A 15,605-nucleotide genomic window follows, 5' to 3' on the forward strand; every position below is an offset into this window, starting at 1 on the left:
GTATTACTCCGAATCAGAAATAAGGGCACGTACGGATACCAATCGATATGATCGATAACGCTCCTTTGCTTTTACAAACATATATAAATCCACTATTTCTTCACAAGAAGTTGTTCAACTTCTCTAATGTATTCTTCTGAAACTCAGGTATAAAATGTTTTACGGGCATTCTTAGTCAACTCTTCTTCACTTGCTGAGGCCTTTATCGACAAGCAAATACAAAATGAAGAAAACCAGATGTCATGATAAAGGTCGACAAAGATTTTATCAACTTTTATATGCAAGAAAGACAAAAAAGAACATTACATCCCTACCATCATCACTAACAGCTTAACATCTACAATTTCTATTTTATCTATCACTAACAGCTTAACATCTTCCAGGTGGCACTCTGTTAATGCGACACTGCAGAAAGGGCTTCTTAATTGTGAAGTGAATCACGTGCGGAGGTTGGCAGGTGGCATTCTGTTAATGCTTGGCAGGTGGTACTCTATTAATTATAAATGTCGTTAAAATAATGTTGTTGGAACGGTAAAATGAAATAGTTAATCAAAATGTGTTCTCGAATTTGAATAAAGAAGGCAAATGAAAACAAGAAAAAGAAAGAGGGAAAAATGAACGTTCATCTCGTTTTTAAATTTAAATCTCAGGAAATTAATATATAAATTAAAAAAAAAATCTATTTATTTTTATAAGATTTATTCCCTTTAAATTTTAAGAATAACAACATTAACCTCTTTCTATTCTGTCGTATCTTCTTCGTTTCTTTCTTGTTCTTAACTTGGGAGCAAATTATGGATGATTTTTTTTTAGAACAATTATATTACTCCCCCCCCATTCCATCCCCCCACCATCCCCCCACTCTATCTCTCTCCAAATTAGTTTGATCTCATTTCGATCTCGTTCCTATTTCTCACGATTTATGAAAAATTTTGCGAATCTAAAACCACGAACGTTTTCTACGTAATTTTCTCTTTCAAATGAGATCCATGATGACATACTTTCGGACAACTTGTTACAGAAGTATTTATCCCTCATCATGCAAGTATTTATATCTATACAGACATATGAAAATATTACTATCAATTATTATAAGTATTTATACTGACATATGAAAGTATTAATATCATGTATTATAAGTATTTATACTGACATATGAAAGTATTAATATCATGTATTATAAGTATTTATACTGACATATGAAAGTATTACTATCAATTATTATAAGTATTCATACTGAAATATGAAAGTATTAATATCATGTATTATAAGTTTTTATACTGATATATGAAAGTATTAATATCATGTATTATAAGTATTATATGCAAAAAAATACTTTCAAGTATAGATATAAATACTTACACGATGAGGGATAAATACTTCTGTAACGACTTGCTCGAAAGTATGTCACCATGGATCTCATTTGAAAGAGAAAATTACGTAGAAAACGTTCGTGGTTTTAGATTCGCAAAATTTTTCATAGATTGTGAGAAATGTGGACGAGATTGAAATGAGATAAAAAAAACCCACCTCTAAAAACGTGCATGGTCCCCCCATGTGATTTGAGATTCCCCCCACCCTCCATGAAAAAAATGTGCATGGTCCCTTAAATACTTTCGTACTTAGAGATAAATACTTTCGTTCTTAGAGATAAATACTTCTGTACGTAAGTATTAATACCTTATGAAAAAAAAAATGACAGCTGGAGTTTTTTGGCATTTTGTGCGGGGTTAATTGCGGGGTGGGAGGTGCGGGGTTAATTATCAACCTCCTTTTTTTTAATACTTTTTTTTTAGTAAATGTTAGACGTCAAGTCATCCAACTATTTAATTTAATGTCTACAAAGAATTGTTTCTTTCGGATTCCAAACCTGTGATTTTTTATACAAAGAGCATTGCCTTCGCTATTAGATGAAAGACTGGTTCTATTTTTTTTATTAATGAGATTACATGTTATTTTATATTATTAAGAAGTATGAAAACGTTATGCTATAAAATAGCATAAATATGACAAATTGTGTCAGATTCTAGTGATATGATAATTATTTGACACTAACATTTCATACTAAAACCCCTTCAAATATAATATTGATTTGTCCTCTATTTTGAATTTTGGACTAAATCGAACTCCTTAAGCTCCAAAAGATAGGGGCAATTTTGCATTATTTCAATATACCCTTTAGTTAGCATCAAGGAAATCAAATTACTTTTATCAATTAGGGGTGTCAACGAGTACGATACAGGTTGGGTGGAAGCATTTTCATATCTGTACCCATTATGATAACGGAAATATATCTTCATCCTTATCCGTCTTTTCGAATACGGTACGGAACGGGTAAAGGGATAAAAAAAGTGACATTGACATCTTGATTTGTGTTTCCGATAAAATATTTTTCAAAACAAGAAATTAAGAAAAAAAGAATAATGAATACAACTCCTTTGTATTATGAAAATTTAATAAAATACAAAACATTATTGTATCATGTATCATCGTCATACAAATATATCTATATATATAATTTTAGTTTTAAAATTTATCTTATACGATAATGGGTAAGATAATGGAAAAAGTTTGTTACCCTTCTCCGTACCCAATAAACAAACGAAAAAAAAATCTTACCTTTACCCGATAAAAATGTGCAATTGACATCCCTATTATCAATGAATTGGAGACACTTATTCTTGAGCTTGCTAGAATTGTTCATCTCAGCTACTTCCAGAGTAGAAAGAACAGTATCCATAGAGATACGCTCAACTAATTTCCACTCACATATAGCTTTTAACTTCTCTATTGCATAACGGTCTGCTGCCACTAGCAAATGTTGAAGAAAGGCAGTAGACGACATCGGCACTTCACAATCAACGAGGAGTTTCTCATTAACCGAGAACGATCTATTGTACATAAAATCAAGCATTGCTTTGAAAACTGAAGGTATCATCTCATTTATCTTTATGATGCTGTCCATATTAGATTCTACCATCGAGCCAAAGAGTTCTGCTTTAAATACTGGTGAATGAGCTGCCAAAATTAGTCTATGTGCAACAAAAATTTTACCGTCGACATTAAAAGTGACATCGGTATGTTCATTCTCCTCTCTGAACTTTTGAAGACGTTCACAAAGAAAGCCTGTGGATATTATATCACTGCCACTTTCTACAATGATTGAAACACGGAGTATAAAATAATCATCTTTGATATATGATTGTTCTAATTTGGTCCTTTCAAAAAAGTCCCAAACACCCCAGTTGCTTTCCTTAGATGTAAATGTGTGATATAACAATTTCAAAGTAGTCGTTGAAATATTTCCATACTTATCCAACAGTTCAAAACCAAATTCTGCTGTGACATCTATAGATCTTGTTTGAATTAGCTCTAAAAAGATGGACACATATTTGCCATTGTGATCCTTATTGCCTTGAGGGTAGTAACCAATAGCCCAATCATGTTGACCAACTTGGAATTTTGGTGAGGTGATCCATTTACCAATGCCCATGTTTTTAGTTTTTGAATGATTGATTTTGAACAAATAGCATCCTGTAGCCTTCACCATGATTAAAATTTCCATGGCTTGAATACAAAATTAAAGAACCAGTGAGATATAACATATATAAAGAGCAATTAAAGGTAGAAATAGAGAGATATTCAGTGAGAAATTAATGATGAGTTATTATATTGATACCTTGATGAGAATGAGATGCGAAGCAGCTAGGGCTTGTTGGAAAAAAAGAGCAATTTCAGGGGAAAGAATTAAGAGAGAGAGAGAGAGAGAGAGGATATATACTGGATTCATACTCTAATTAATAAAGCAAAGCATTCTTCTTATATTTTTTAAATTTCGAACTCTATATATTAATAGGCACTTTTTTTAGATTTGTATTATATTTTTGTTGTCTAAATTTATATTAATCAAACTTTTTATTAGCTATAACGATATGTTAACGACATAAATAACAGTTCAAATATTTACACTATTGTTTATTTTAAGGTTCAATCCAGATAAAAATGGTTACGTTCAATTTAAAATAAGAGAATCAAATATGCAAAAGAATAAATCTAGGAATATTTATTTAGGGTATTAATCAAGGTTCTAAATAGCGTTTATCGCGTCATAGCGGGGAGCCTCCAAAAAAAGCTATAGCGAATAGCGACGCTATAGCGAAAGCTATTCCAAATAGCGTTTTTTTATTTTTATAAAAATTATATTATATATTTGTATTAAATATGAACATTATTTAGTCTCATAGAACAATAAATAATATCAAATTGATTAAAAAAATTATAATATTCATATTGAACCAATACAAAGTCCAAATTGCAACTCAAAATATCTATAGTAATACTAATATCATAAACTATCGATCTTTTTCTATTTAAAATATCTTCAACATCATAACATAATTTATCTTTTTTTCTATTTAAATTTCAAAATAACCTAGAAATTGAAAAGAAAAAAAAATCATAATTCTAGTAAATAAACAGATTCCTTGAAGAAATTCTTGTTAGTCCCTAAAATTTTCATAATTTAGCAATTATTTATTTGATTTATCATCAGTTAAAAAAAAACCAAGAGCAAAATGAAAAAAATTATTATAGCGGACTTGAATTTAATATAATGTAATATTCATCAAAATTAAACAATATCTTCACCATTTATTTATTTTAAAGCTCATATAAATTGAAAAGAAAAAAAAACAGCAAATGTTGCATAGCACGCGCTATTTGCGCTACACGCTATACGCTATAGCGGACCGCTATTACCGCTATAGCGTCTGTAGCGCAAATAGCGTGTTTTAATGTCATAGCATAGCGTTTGGTCTCCAAAAACGCTATAGCGGCGCTATAGCGCGCTATTTAGAACACTGGTATTAATTAAGTAAAGGGTAAATTTGTCATTGAAAATTAAAAGAGGTGCCATGAGAAGAAAGGACGCTGTTAATCAAAGGAGCACAACCTATTAATATTCTCGGCTTCCTATTTATAGAAACCCATAGGAATATATACAAATTAATTAGAGAAAAAGAATATATTTGAAAATTCCAATAATAACAAGAAATAAGGAAGAATCGGGTTTATCTTAATTAAGAGAGCAAATAAAATTTGAAGGTTTTTATATTTAAAAAGTACTAACATGCATGTAGGCTGCAAACGAATCAAACTAAATAGAACTTAACACAGTTCGAGCTCGAGTTCAAACCAATTTCGAACCGAACTGGATTGATTTAATTGAATCTGGGTTTCGAACTAAAATGAAGAGTTCGAGTTTCGAATCGATTCGAACCAGTTTCGTTATTAAAGCAAGTTTCAGAACTGAAAAGAAGAGTATCCAATCGAACTTAACCCAGTTCGAATTTGAATTCAAACCAATTTCGAACCAAGTTGATGATTTAATTCTTTTCAGAACGATCGAAACAATGTCTAACCAAATTAATTACTAACTTTTGTCAAACCAAACTCAATCGAATCACGCGCGTATCTTTTTGTGAAGCCCAAGTGACATGCATGTTATTACAAAAGCATCATCAAACTAAATTTCTTTTTATCCTTGGCATACTAGAAGTATAGATAAATCCGAGTATTTTCCAACGTCTCAAGTAATTGAGTTGTATTGTAAAAAATTACAATGAGAAAACCCATGCCATCATCTATACACGAAAGAAGAAACACTACAACAAAGTAGACACTTTTTGCAAGGGAAAAAACGCATTTATGACAGTCGTCCGTCGCAAAAAAAAAGCTGAACAATGAAAGCAGTCCGTCGTAAAAAGTCATTTTTTTTTATCCTCACGAAAAGTGTCTCATTCTTGTTGTGAGACATGCAATTTGAAGGTCTAAGCCCATTTTCTATTTCTCACACTTCAAAAGTAAATTATAGAAATTAAGTTTATTTGCAGGAGCTGGATTGATTGAGGACACATGTGTGTGTGTGTAAAATAGTACTAACTTTGTAAAATGTATTGATATTTTTATACACAATGTACATGGATACAGTAGCGGACCGTGTGTCATTAGTTTTTTTAACCGTGTATAATTATGTTTACAGTAGTAGTGAACATTACCTATTTTATATTACGCACCACTAATTAAATTTATTATTTCCAACAAAAGAAGCTTAACGAAGTTGGTAAATTAAGGTTTGTTCACTGAAAATTATCTTCACTTTTGGCATGTGTTTTCTTTTGTATTGAAGCAATCTAATGCTTATGGATGGATATAGACCCAATTAGTACTGTACTTAAAATGTAGTCTATGCCAATTGAAATGGTATATTGGTACAGAGGCTACCTACTTTTTGGTTTTCTCCAGCACTTAAAATAATGAAGGTCTTTGAGTTGAGTTTATATCATTTAGATTGTTAATTTGTATGAGATTATCTAATAAGAGATGGACAAACTTGCTTTGGGAAACATTTCTTTTTTTTTTTTTAAAAAGAAAAGAAAAGGGAGGTCTAGCCTCAGATTTCATAAATTGCAAGATCAATCAGCAATGTGAGTTGGTCATAGTGTCCAAAAGTTACAAATTAAAGGTACTCAAGGTGAGCACATTTGCCAAAGAAAACTGTAAAACTGAGAAAAAAAAAGAGAGTAGAAATTGCCTAATTAAGCAAAAGATAATAAAATAAAATAAAATGAAATGGTTCCTGTATTGCCTAACTTCCTTTGGGAATTAAAAAAGATATTTTACTTTCTAGTCATATCTTTAGTTTCAAAGTTTAAATAGTCGATTAGAACATTCCAACAAAATCTTCATATTAAAATATGCTTAGAGACCAAATTTTACATTTTTTGAAAATATTTTCCTATTTCTTAGAATTTTTGAAAATCATAGCTTTTCATTAAATACAAAAATAATAAAAAGAATCATAAAAGCACTGATTTTCAAAAATTCCAAAAAAATAGTAAAAGTTAAAAAAAATGTAAAATTCGGTTTCCAAGCACAAATATGAATATCATGAAAGATTTGAATCGACTATTTACAATTTAAAAAAAAAAAAAATCTTAAAGCAAGTTAGCCCACCAAGCAGCACGTTTCATGTATATTCGTGGATAAAAGGATTTATGATTTATCTCCAGTGTTAACGATAGTAGAAGAAAACATTTGAATTCTCACAAGTACGTTTTACTCATAAATGGACGCCTGCACTTAAGGGACAAATGGAGGCCAATTAATGCGTAAACTTAACAAATTTATTAATATATAATTATACATGCAGCAGGATCATCAATTCATCATACTCCAAAGTCTAACTAATTAAGTAAAGATTAAGCCACGTGTCGCAATCCTTACACAACAACGTCAATACCCGGTCTATCTGAAAATTAATTAACATCCATCTTTGTGTTTTCCCTCCTCTTAATTAATTCCCCTGCCTTGCTCACTAGCTTGTCATTAAATTGCCAGAAAAGAATTAAACTAAAAGCAACAAATTAAGAAGCGAAGAAAGAGAAAAAAAATCAAGAAAATAAAGAAATCTAAAAAAGATTCAAGATGATGATAAGCGAAGAAGAAGCAGCAGCACGTCCACAGGCCAGTGAACCTGCCGTGTATCCTGCTGGTAGTTACAGTAGCATGTCTCAGCAAGGGTGGTGGGTATACCTCAAACATGTCTTTTCGAGCCTGGCCTTCCATATGGTGTTTGCAATTTTGTTGGCATTTATTCTCGTGTTTGTTCCCCCCGTTGCCAACATTTTTACTTCGATTCCAGGCTGCTTGGTGATTTATAATGAATTATGAAACTTGTAATTAAATAATTTTGCTCCATTTTTATGATTTGCAAAATTGTAAGGTATAATAGTTCTTTTCTTCCAGGTAATGGTAGTTAAAATTAAAGGCATTTTGATCTGGTGTGATAAAAAACACATACATTTTATTGTTCCATCTTCCAATCTTCCCAGAGTATATTGTAGTCCAATCAAAGAAAAGAAAATTAGTGATCTTTGGGATCGATCCTTTTCCTTTTAAGTACTCCAATTAGTTACAATATTTAATATATTCATCTAATTTATAATATATTGAATTTTATCTTAAAATCCTTGTACACAGTTGTTACCCAGCAATATCTCTTTGATCAGTCCCACCATCTACATTTCTTAAACCTGTTCAACCGGCCAGCCAACCACTTCTCCGTAGGCCTATTTACAGCGGCTGTCAACTTTTCTTTTGGCTTAATTGGTTTCTTCTCATACGAAAGGTAAGTAACTTGTCAGATCTTATATTGTTAAAATAGTGTTTGTAACTTCACAATACCTTAATAAATTGTACAGTAGTTGTAGGCTTGTAGCTGATTAGTTGCTGGTTTAATTATCCAGGCTTTCAATTTCTTCACGTGAAATGCGATTTTGGATGGGACGCAATAGTGGAATTTGTAATCATAGTATTGGTTACAGTCCTAAGCTTCACTATGTATAAATTATGGGGAAAAATTCAAGCTCTCCAGTTCAAGTTTATGGAAGGCCAATTCCTATTGGCTGCAGCTTTTACAGTTGCTTTTTCCCTTATTCAGGTCAGTATATTACGCTACTGGTTATCTCAGTATGATGTTCACTATGGATCTCTGATTTGCATTTTTTTTTTTTCATGTAGATTGTGTTCCCGCTTGCGAAAATACTAATCATTTTATGTGGTGTCATATTTGGCTACACAATAATTATACGGAGCCAAGCGCAAGAAGAAGATCATGATCAGCAATGTCCTCTGTAGAGCCGTATGGCTTTTTTGTTTTTCTTTTCCTTTTAGGTTAGAATAATTCTGCAAATTAAAAAAGCAATTGTTTTGGCGACTGATTGAGTACGTGTTTTTGGGTTCTTTCAAGATAGTTTGGTACATATATTTTTGCTTGATTTTTTTATAGTTGATCTAAGACTTACTGTTTCAAGTTTCTCATGATTAAATTTTAGCACAGTTTTCTATTTTTTCATGGGCTCTGCAAGTGTACGTAGAATATATACAAAAATGAGATATGATCTATCAATAACCAAAGTTATATATAATTTGGTTTTAAAAATAGAACCAAATTGAACCGATTTAGCATTGCAACCGAACCGAATCGAATCAAAATTTTATTTTAGTTTGTTCGATTCAAACCGAAATATATTAAATTTTTTTATTTAAAGCAATCGATTTATAATAAATCGAAGTATATTAAGAAATAAACCAAGGTATTAAGAAATACATTTTGGATATTAAGAAATAAATTGAAGTATATAAAGTAATTGATTAAGAAATAAATCGAGGTATTAAGAAATAAACCGGATCGGTCCGGACCAAATACATAATATATAAAAGTTCGGTCAGTTCGGTTATTTTTATTTTGAAAATTTTCAAACCGAGCCGAACCGAAGTTATAATAATTCGGTTTTAAAAAGCAAATCGAACCGAACTATTAAACCCAAAAAACCGAACCATTTGGTCCAATCTAATTCAGTTCGATTCAAAATTGACTAAACCGGACCCAATGAACACCACTAACTTTGCATGCACTCTTCCACAGGTGGAGGAAGTTTTTTCCTTTGCCCATTCTTAATCCGATTTCTCGTGATTTTTTGAGAAAACAAAACAATAGAGTATTTTATTCAATTTTTCTTTTTCAAATAAAATTCATATTACTTTAATTAGCTTACTGCAATGATAAATTATGATAGAAATATCTTATCTTTTTTCTCTTCTTTTGAAGATATTACATTTTTATTGTCAAAAGAATATTACTGTTGAAACAGCAGACTTAGCCAAAGATAGTTAAACCACTCTTATAATTTTTAAATTTTAATTATGTGTATAGAAATTTTATTGAATTTTATTTATTTTAAATATGTTATATAGTTCAATCTCTTCAATAAATAACAAATGTTTGATTGTAACAAATTTTAGAAATTGCCTAGATCAACTGTCAATCCTCAATTAGCTGTTTTAATTCAACTTTTCATATGCACAGATCAGCAAAAATTAAGAAATCCCAAATCTCTACCAAGTAACCCTAATTTGAAGGAACGCAAGTGCCCCAGTTTACTGGAGTTGAATTTTGTGGTCTCGTGAATAGGTTTCTAAGTGTAAAACTAAATTGAAGGAAAAATTGCATAGAATAATAACAAAAATGTGTATCTGAAGTAGTGCTAGAGGCATCGATCGATGGATTGATGAATCGAATATTTACCTGAGAGAGAAAGAAAGAGGAGAAGAGAAGAGAAGACTTAAGAGCGAGAAATTGCGCTGGAGGGAGGAGAGGCACCAGAAATTGCACTGGAGACTTGCTTGGAGTGGGAAGAAATCGCGCTGGAGACTTGCTTGGGTGCTCAGGAGAGGGAGAGAGGCGTCGTGAGGTTCTTCGAGTTCTCGACAATGGTCAAGGTGGAGGCGGCAAGGAAGAGAGAGAAGCGGAGGAGAGAAGCAGGAGACGTAGACGGGAGGGTAAGAAAATAAGAAATTTACTTACTATTTTACCCTTCCGAAAAAAATTTCGGAATAAATTAACATAAGATTAAAGTATTTAGCTATCTAATCTGAACCGTTCAATAAATAAAATTAATGATTATGATTGCATTTTGATTTTGCTGCACTGTAGACAAGCCCTATTTATATATATAATTTTGGATGGATTTTGCACTGAATGATCAGTGTTGTCTCCTTATCAGCCGTCCAATTTGAATCCAACGGTTCTCAACGATCAGCAGTTTGTTCTCTCCTTAATCTGATGACACGTCTTTCCCTTCCTCCACGCGTCCGCTGCTACAACTCTTCTAAATCCTTTCTTCTTTCGCCTTTCTTTGGTGTTTCTTCTCTGATACCGGTTTCTCTCATCTAACATCCCTTCTTCTCTCTTCGTCTCTTTGAAAAACTCCCCACCTCTCTCTCTCTGCCCTCTCGACCGCGCCAGTATCAGAGCGGTTGCTGGCGCCGCCGTTGAAGCAGTCACTTACGCGCGCTCCTCCCCTTGAACGCCGTCAAGGATTTGAGCACCTCTCTTCCTCCTATTGAGACCAGGGATCAGTGAGGTACAAGTTATTATATCCTCTTATTAAATTCTAAAGTTTAATTACATTATTCATTATCCAACAAGTAGATTTGGTTCCAAATCAGTGTTTCCGACTTCATTTTTATAAAGAAAAGAGATTGCTTGCTCATAGTTTTTTTCGCATGGTTTAGTTATGCCTATTCTTTGATGACATCTCCTCAAATCTTGAATTTCCGATACTGGTAAAAGTGACCAGTGTTGAGATAGGGAAATTGATTTTATTTTGGTAAACCATTGAAATAAAATTGACCAAATTAGGGCTTCATTAAGGTTGGGGTATCTATAGAGATAACAGTGAGGAGAATAGAGTAGATAGGAGATTAAATTCAGGGACCTTTAAGCAAACTTCCCCGAAAGATAGATATAATGTATGGAGTCCAATGCCTTCTCAATTTCCCCTTTCTTGCAGTCCTCCTAAAATAGTGTTGTTGGTCACCACATTAGTCTCCTACCATTATAAAATCATGACATTTAAGTTATATATAACTTAATTAACCCTCTCTGATCTGGTCCTGACCTGTTATTTTCCAGCAACATTACCAGTATCTCTCCTAGAGCTATTTAAAAAAAAACAGGTACGTATGATCTGAGAGTGGTTTTGGGCTTGAAAAAAACAGGTACGTATTCAAAAAGGAAAGAATTTTCTTATTTGCAAAATTTTCCTGTTAAGATCCGAGAGAGGTTTTGGGCTTGAAAAAAACAAGTACGTATTAAAAAAGAAAATAAGTTTTGTATTTTTTTATCTATGAATTCTGCTATACATGCAAATTTTAAAGGAGCACCTCTCTGGCCTTCTATATTAATATGTTGAGGAAGATTATTGATTTAGTAGGGGTTTTAGACACCGAAAAGAGAAACATTGAGAAAGCAGATTGAACAATTATTGAACATTGAGAAAGCAGATCGAACAATTATTGAACATATCAGCCTAGATTGATGGTAAATATTGGAGAGTGATTGTTGTCATTTTATGAAAATTGGGAAGGAATAGATTATGGAACTGGTATTAATAAATCCTCAACTTTCTCGAGCATAACTATCAATATGCTTCAAAGTACATGAAGTTTTGCAAATAACAGAAATGTGGTGGTTTTCAGCAGCAACAATATAATTTATTCTCTAAATCTCTCCTCTATTATTTGGGATTCCAACCTTGATTTCTTCAATTAGATATCAAAAAATCCTCAACCTTCTCTAGCATAACTAAAATCCAGATTTTACATTGCATTGCTGACGTCTTTCACTGGGTTATTGTTGTCAAATAAACTTAAATATTTCCTGATTTGGCCAATGTCTAATAATTTGGTTATTTTATACAGGCTACTTATCGAACGCGAGAAGTCTCATCTCTATGTATCGAAAATCTTGAATATTATGCTAAAGGTATGGCCATATTTTGTTTTGAGCATATGTGTTCTTTCAATTAGTCTATATGGCATTTTTACAGAAAAATAGCTTTCTTTGTTCTTATACCAAATGTATTATGTTGTTATGCTTTGTAGAATGGTAACCTGACTATAAAACCTGATACAAAGAGCAATAATTGGGTAATACAAGCATATACTAGATATGAGACCGATGACAGGTTTGTATCTAATCGATCAATTTTCTTGGATTGCAATTACGTGTATTTAATTGAGAGAAATGAGTTCCTGTGTTATCTAAAAAATACATAATACATACCTTTTTTTAATTGCCAAGAGGACACCACCTTCTTGGAGAATTAAAATGTATGCCCTGCCTTAATATTGCATCAAATGCATCTTCAAGTACAAGTTTAGTTAGTTCTGAAAAAATAATTTGCAATTAACACATAGTTATCTATAGTATATACTAAAGATGTTGAAGACTGACTAGGTTCAGGTCTTTGCTTATTGTTTTCATCATTCTAGGTGTTTTTGTGAAACTCAATCGCAGCATAAAATTATTTTCTCCATCATTGTGAGGGCTTTTCTCCTTTGGTGCTTTGGCATGCAACCATGTCCAGATTATTATTTTTCTAAATTTCTCCAACTTTCAAAATTTATTTTAAATAATTTATCAAGTAACTCTTATTTTATATATAGGGTGACAGATGTAGTTAAAACTGCTGGGAATGACGTTGGAGCAATACAAGAGATTGCAACCAAATGCCAAGGCTTATTCGTAAAACCACTTTTTTAATCAAATGGATTCATGCTTGATCTGGGATGTCTCCTTTATGCCTTGGAAGGTATCTTATGTTGTATTACTTGCAGCCTTTGTTCTTGACAACTAATTTGATATATGTGAAGTAGCCATCAATTGTGCATTGTAAAAGTCCTATTGTTACTGATATCTATGAAGCAGCCTGTTTGATGCCATTTTGGTAACATCACTTTGACATCTACAACTAATTTAACACTGCATGAAATAAAGCTTGACTGTCACCTAAGTTATTGCATCATGTTCGACAATCACCGTCCTTGGTACATAGGGAAGGTAGGCAATGCTTATGTGTTATTCCCAAATGTTTTTAAAGGCTTTCTGGAGTTTTCATATATGTCTCAGTACAACAAATGTTAGATTTGATTGCACATTTAAAAAATATATTAAGTTAAATGCATATTTACTATTCTGCGATCTTTGATATTTAATTTTTGGTTTTTCTTTAAGATGATACGAGTCCTTTTGTATTTATGAATTTTCAGGGGTAATTTTTCATAGAAGATAGAATGATTGCTCAAATTGATAGACAACAGCAAGGTTAAGGATGCTGGAATTTCTCAACTTAGGCACCGACTTTGGTCTTCTCCTCTTCTGCGAGAGAGGGCCAAAACATCTACAAAGGATCCTGAGATTTCTAAAATTAGATGCTTAGATTTCTGAATGTATGCGTTGACTTTGGTTAGTGTTTATCTTTGTCTGAAATTCTTTTGATGTTTTTGAATTGGCCTTATTGATTCCTTGATATTTTTTTCCCTGTTTTTCTCTAATTGTTAGAATTATGTAATGTACAAGAAAAACACATCAATGCACCGTACTTGACCTAATAAAAGATAGTTGCATAGTTGTTCTCAATTCCATTCATCATCAGCTGAAAATAAATGACTAAAATTAGAAATGCCTACTTAAATTTTTAATCTGGATAAAAAGTCTTCCAAAAATTTGACCTAATTTTATAATTGATTTTACTAATCGGATCTTATACAGGAAAACAAGTCAAATTCTTTAAAGATAGATTGTTTTAATTGTTTAATTTGAACTTTTACACCGTCAATGATTTTTTGCAATTGGTTCTTTACCACTAATTTATAACTTTATTTCTGTAATACAACAAGGATGTTATAGTATGTACCGTTTTAGAGTATTGCTTTTGCTACTAAAAAAGTATGTACTTCCATCACTAATTATTATGGCCTTTCTTTCTAGGTGGGTGGTGCGATTGTGAGAGTGGAAACATACTCAACATCGTGCAGCATTTTGCCATAGAGGAGCACAATAGAAGAAGGTTAGTCGATTTTTCCTTATTATATTTTTATTATTGTATTTTTTCTATTGTATCCAAGGCATGTGTTCTTGGCCATTGCATACTTGACCAGTATTAAACAGGAGTAAAGCTAGCGTGTGACATGCTCACCAAGAAAGTTTGGTGAGCATAACTCCAAAAGTATATCGGATCGACGTCAAATGCCAAATCCAAACCGTTGAAATCCATATACTTCATGAGTGATGCATATATATGCAAAATTTTGAAAGTTTCAAGTTTATTTGCTACACGGTCAAGTGGTCAACGAAATGAACATTTTATTATAAGTTATTTTATATATTCAATTTTTATTATTTCTTTGACCACTTGACCGTGTAGCAAATAAACTTGAAACTTTCAAAATTTTGCATGTATATGCATCACTCGTGAAGTACATGGATTTCAACGGTTTGGATTTGGCATTTGACGTCGATCCGATATACTTTTGGAGTTATGCTCACCAAACTTTCTTGGTGAGCATGTCACACGCTAGCTTTACTCATTAAACAGTACCAACATTCATTCAATTAAGCACTATATTTAGAGGTAATGTGCATGAAGAGAAAACAAAAAGGGCTAATTTTATGTTATTAAAATTTACATACATCCGCATGTAAAGTATGTTAATCAAGTTAATTATAGTCTTTTTAAGAGCAGAAATTCAACCATTAATTCTCAAATAGACACAGTACCATAAGCAAAAAGCCAAATAAAAAGTAACTGCCTTTACTTGCAGGTTGCCATTAGAAGTGGTTCTAAAATATAGAAGAGAACTTGATGAAGTCGATCACTCTCTTTTTGCTAGATTATTGATTGGAGTTAAAGATTTGTGTCATAGAGAAGCACATTAGGTTATCATCAACATCAATCCCCAAGGATGGAAGCCGGTTTATACACAATTTATATATGTATGACACTCCAAAAGAATTAAAAGTAGATTAGATAATTTTCAGTCTTCAGAAATTGCAAGAACTACATCTGGATATTGTCTCAAATCAAATATAAATGTGAAACGGACAAAATGTCATAGTCCAATATTTAGAATGTTTAAAGACACTTCCTTCAATTTGATATGTAAAAAATCACGTCTTAACTGCCACTGGTGAAGCAACG

At 32.1% G+C, this 15,605-nt stretch overlaps 1 protein-coding gene and 1 long non-coding RNA gene across 2 annotated transcripts; one reads left to right on the forward strand and one right to left on the reverse strand.

The window, feature by feature from the left end:
• Nucleotides 1-2,224: 2,224 nt before the first annotated feature.
• LOC144551597 (BTB/POZ and MATH domain-containing protein 2-like) lies at nucleotides 2,225-3,493 on the reverse strand. The gene is made up of 2 exons (XM_078299627.1): nucleotides 2,620-3,493; nucleotides 2,225-2,265 (listed from the first exon to the last, which is right to left on the reverse strand). The coding sequence occupies exons 1-2, from the start codon at nucleotides 3,491-3,493 to the stop codon at nucleotides 2,225-2,227; spliced, it is 915 nt and encodes a 304-aa protein (XP_078155753.1).
• An 8,404-nt stretch (nucleotides 3,494-11,897) lies between these two features.
• Nucleotides 11,898-15,585, forward strand: LOC144551937 (uncharacterized). The gene is made up of 6 exons (XR_013510893.1): nucleotides 11,898-12,388; nucleotides 12,508-12,590; nucleotides 13,072-13,150; nucleotides 13,675-13,870; nucleotides 14,396-14,474; nucleotides 15,229-15,585. It is a non-coding gene; the product is annotated as an uncharacterized LOC144551937 (long non-coding RNA).
• Nucleotides 15,586-15,605: the final 20 nt, after the last annotated feature.

This window comes from Carex rostrata, chromosome 3, assembly GCF_964058835.1.
Source record: "Carex rostrata chromosome 3, lpCarRost1.2, whole genome shotgun sequence".
NCBI classification, from domain to species: domain Eukaryota; kingdom Viridiplantae; phylum Streptophyta; class Magnoliopsida; order Poales; family Cyperaceae; genus Carex; species Carex rostrata.

Bases quoted from the DNA above. Each gene is read 5' to 3' on its own strand.
- LOC144551597 (XM_078299627.1), bottom strand. From the start codon at position 3,493: ATGGGCATTGGTAAATGGATCACCTCACCAAAATTCCAAGTTGGTCAA. The intron at 2,266-2,619 runs GTAAGATTTTTT...TAATGGGTACAG, and splicing joins CACATTTTTATCGGGTAAAG to ATATGAAAATGCTTCCACCC.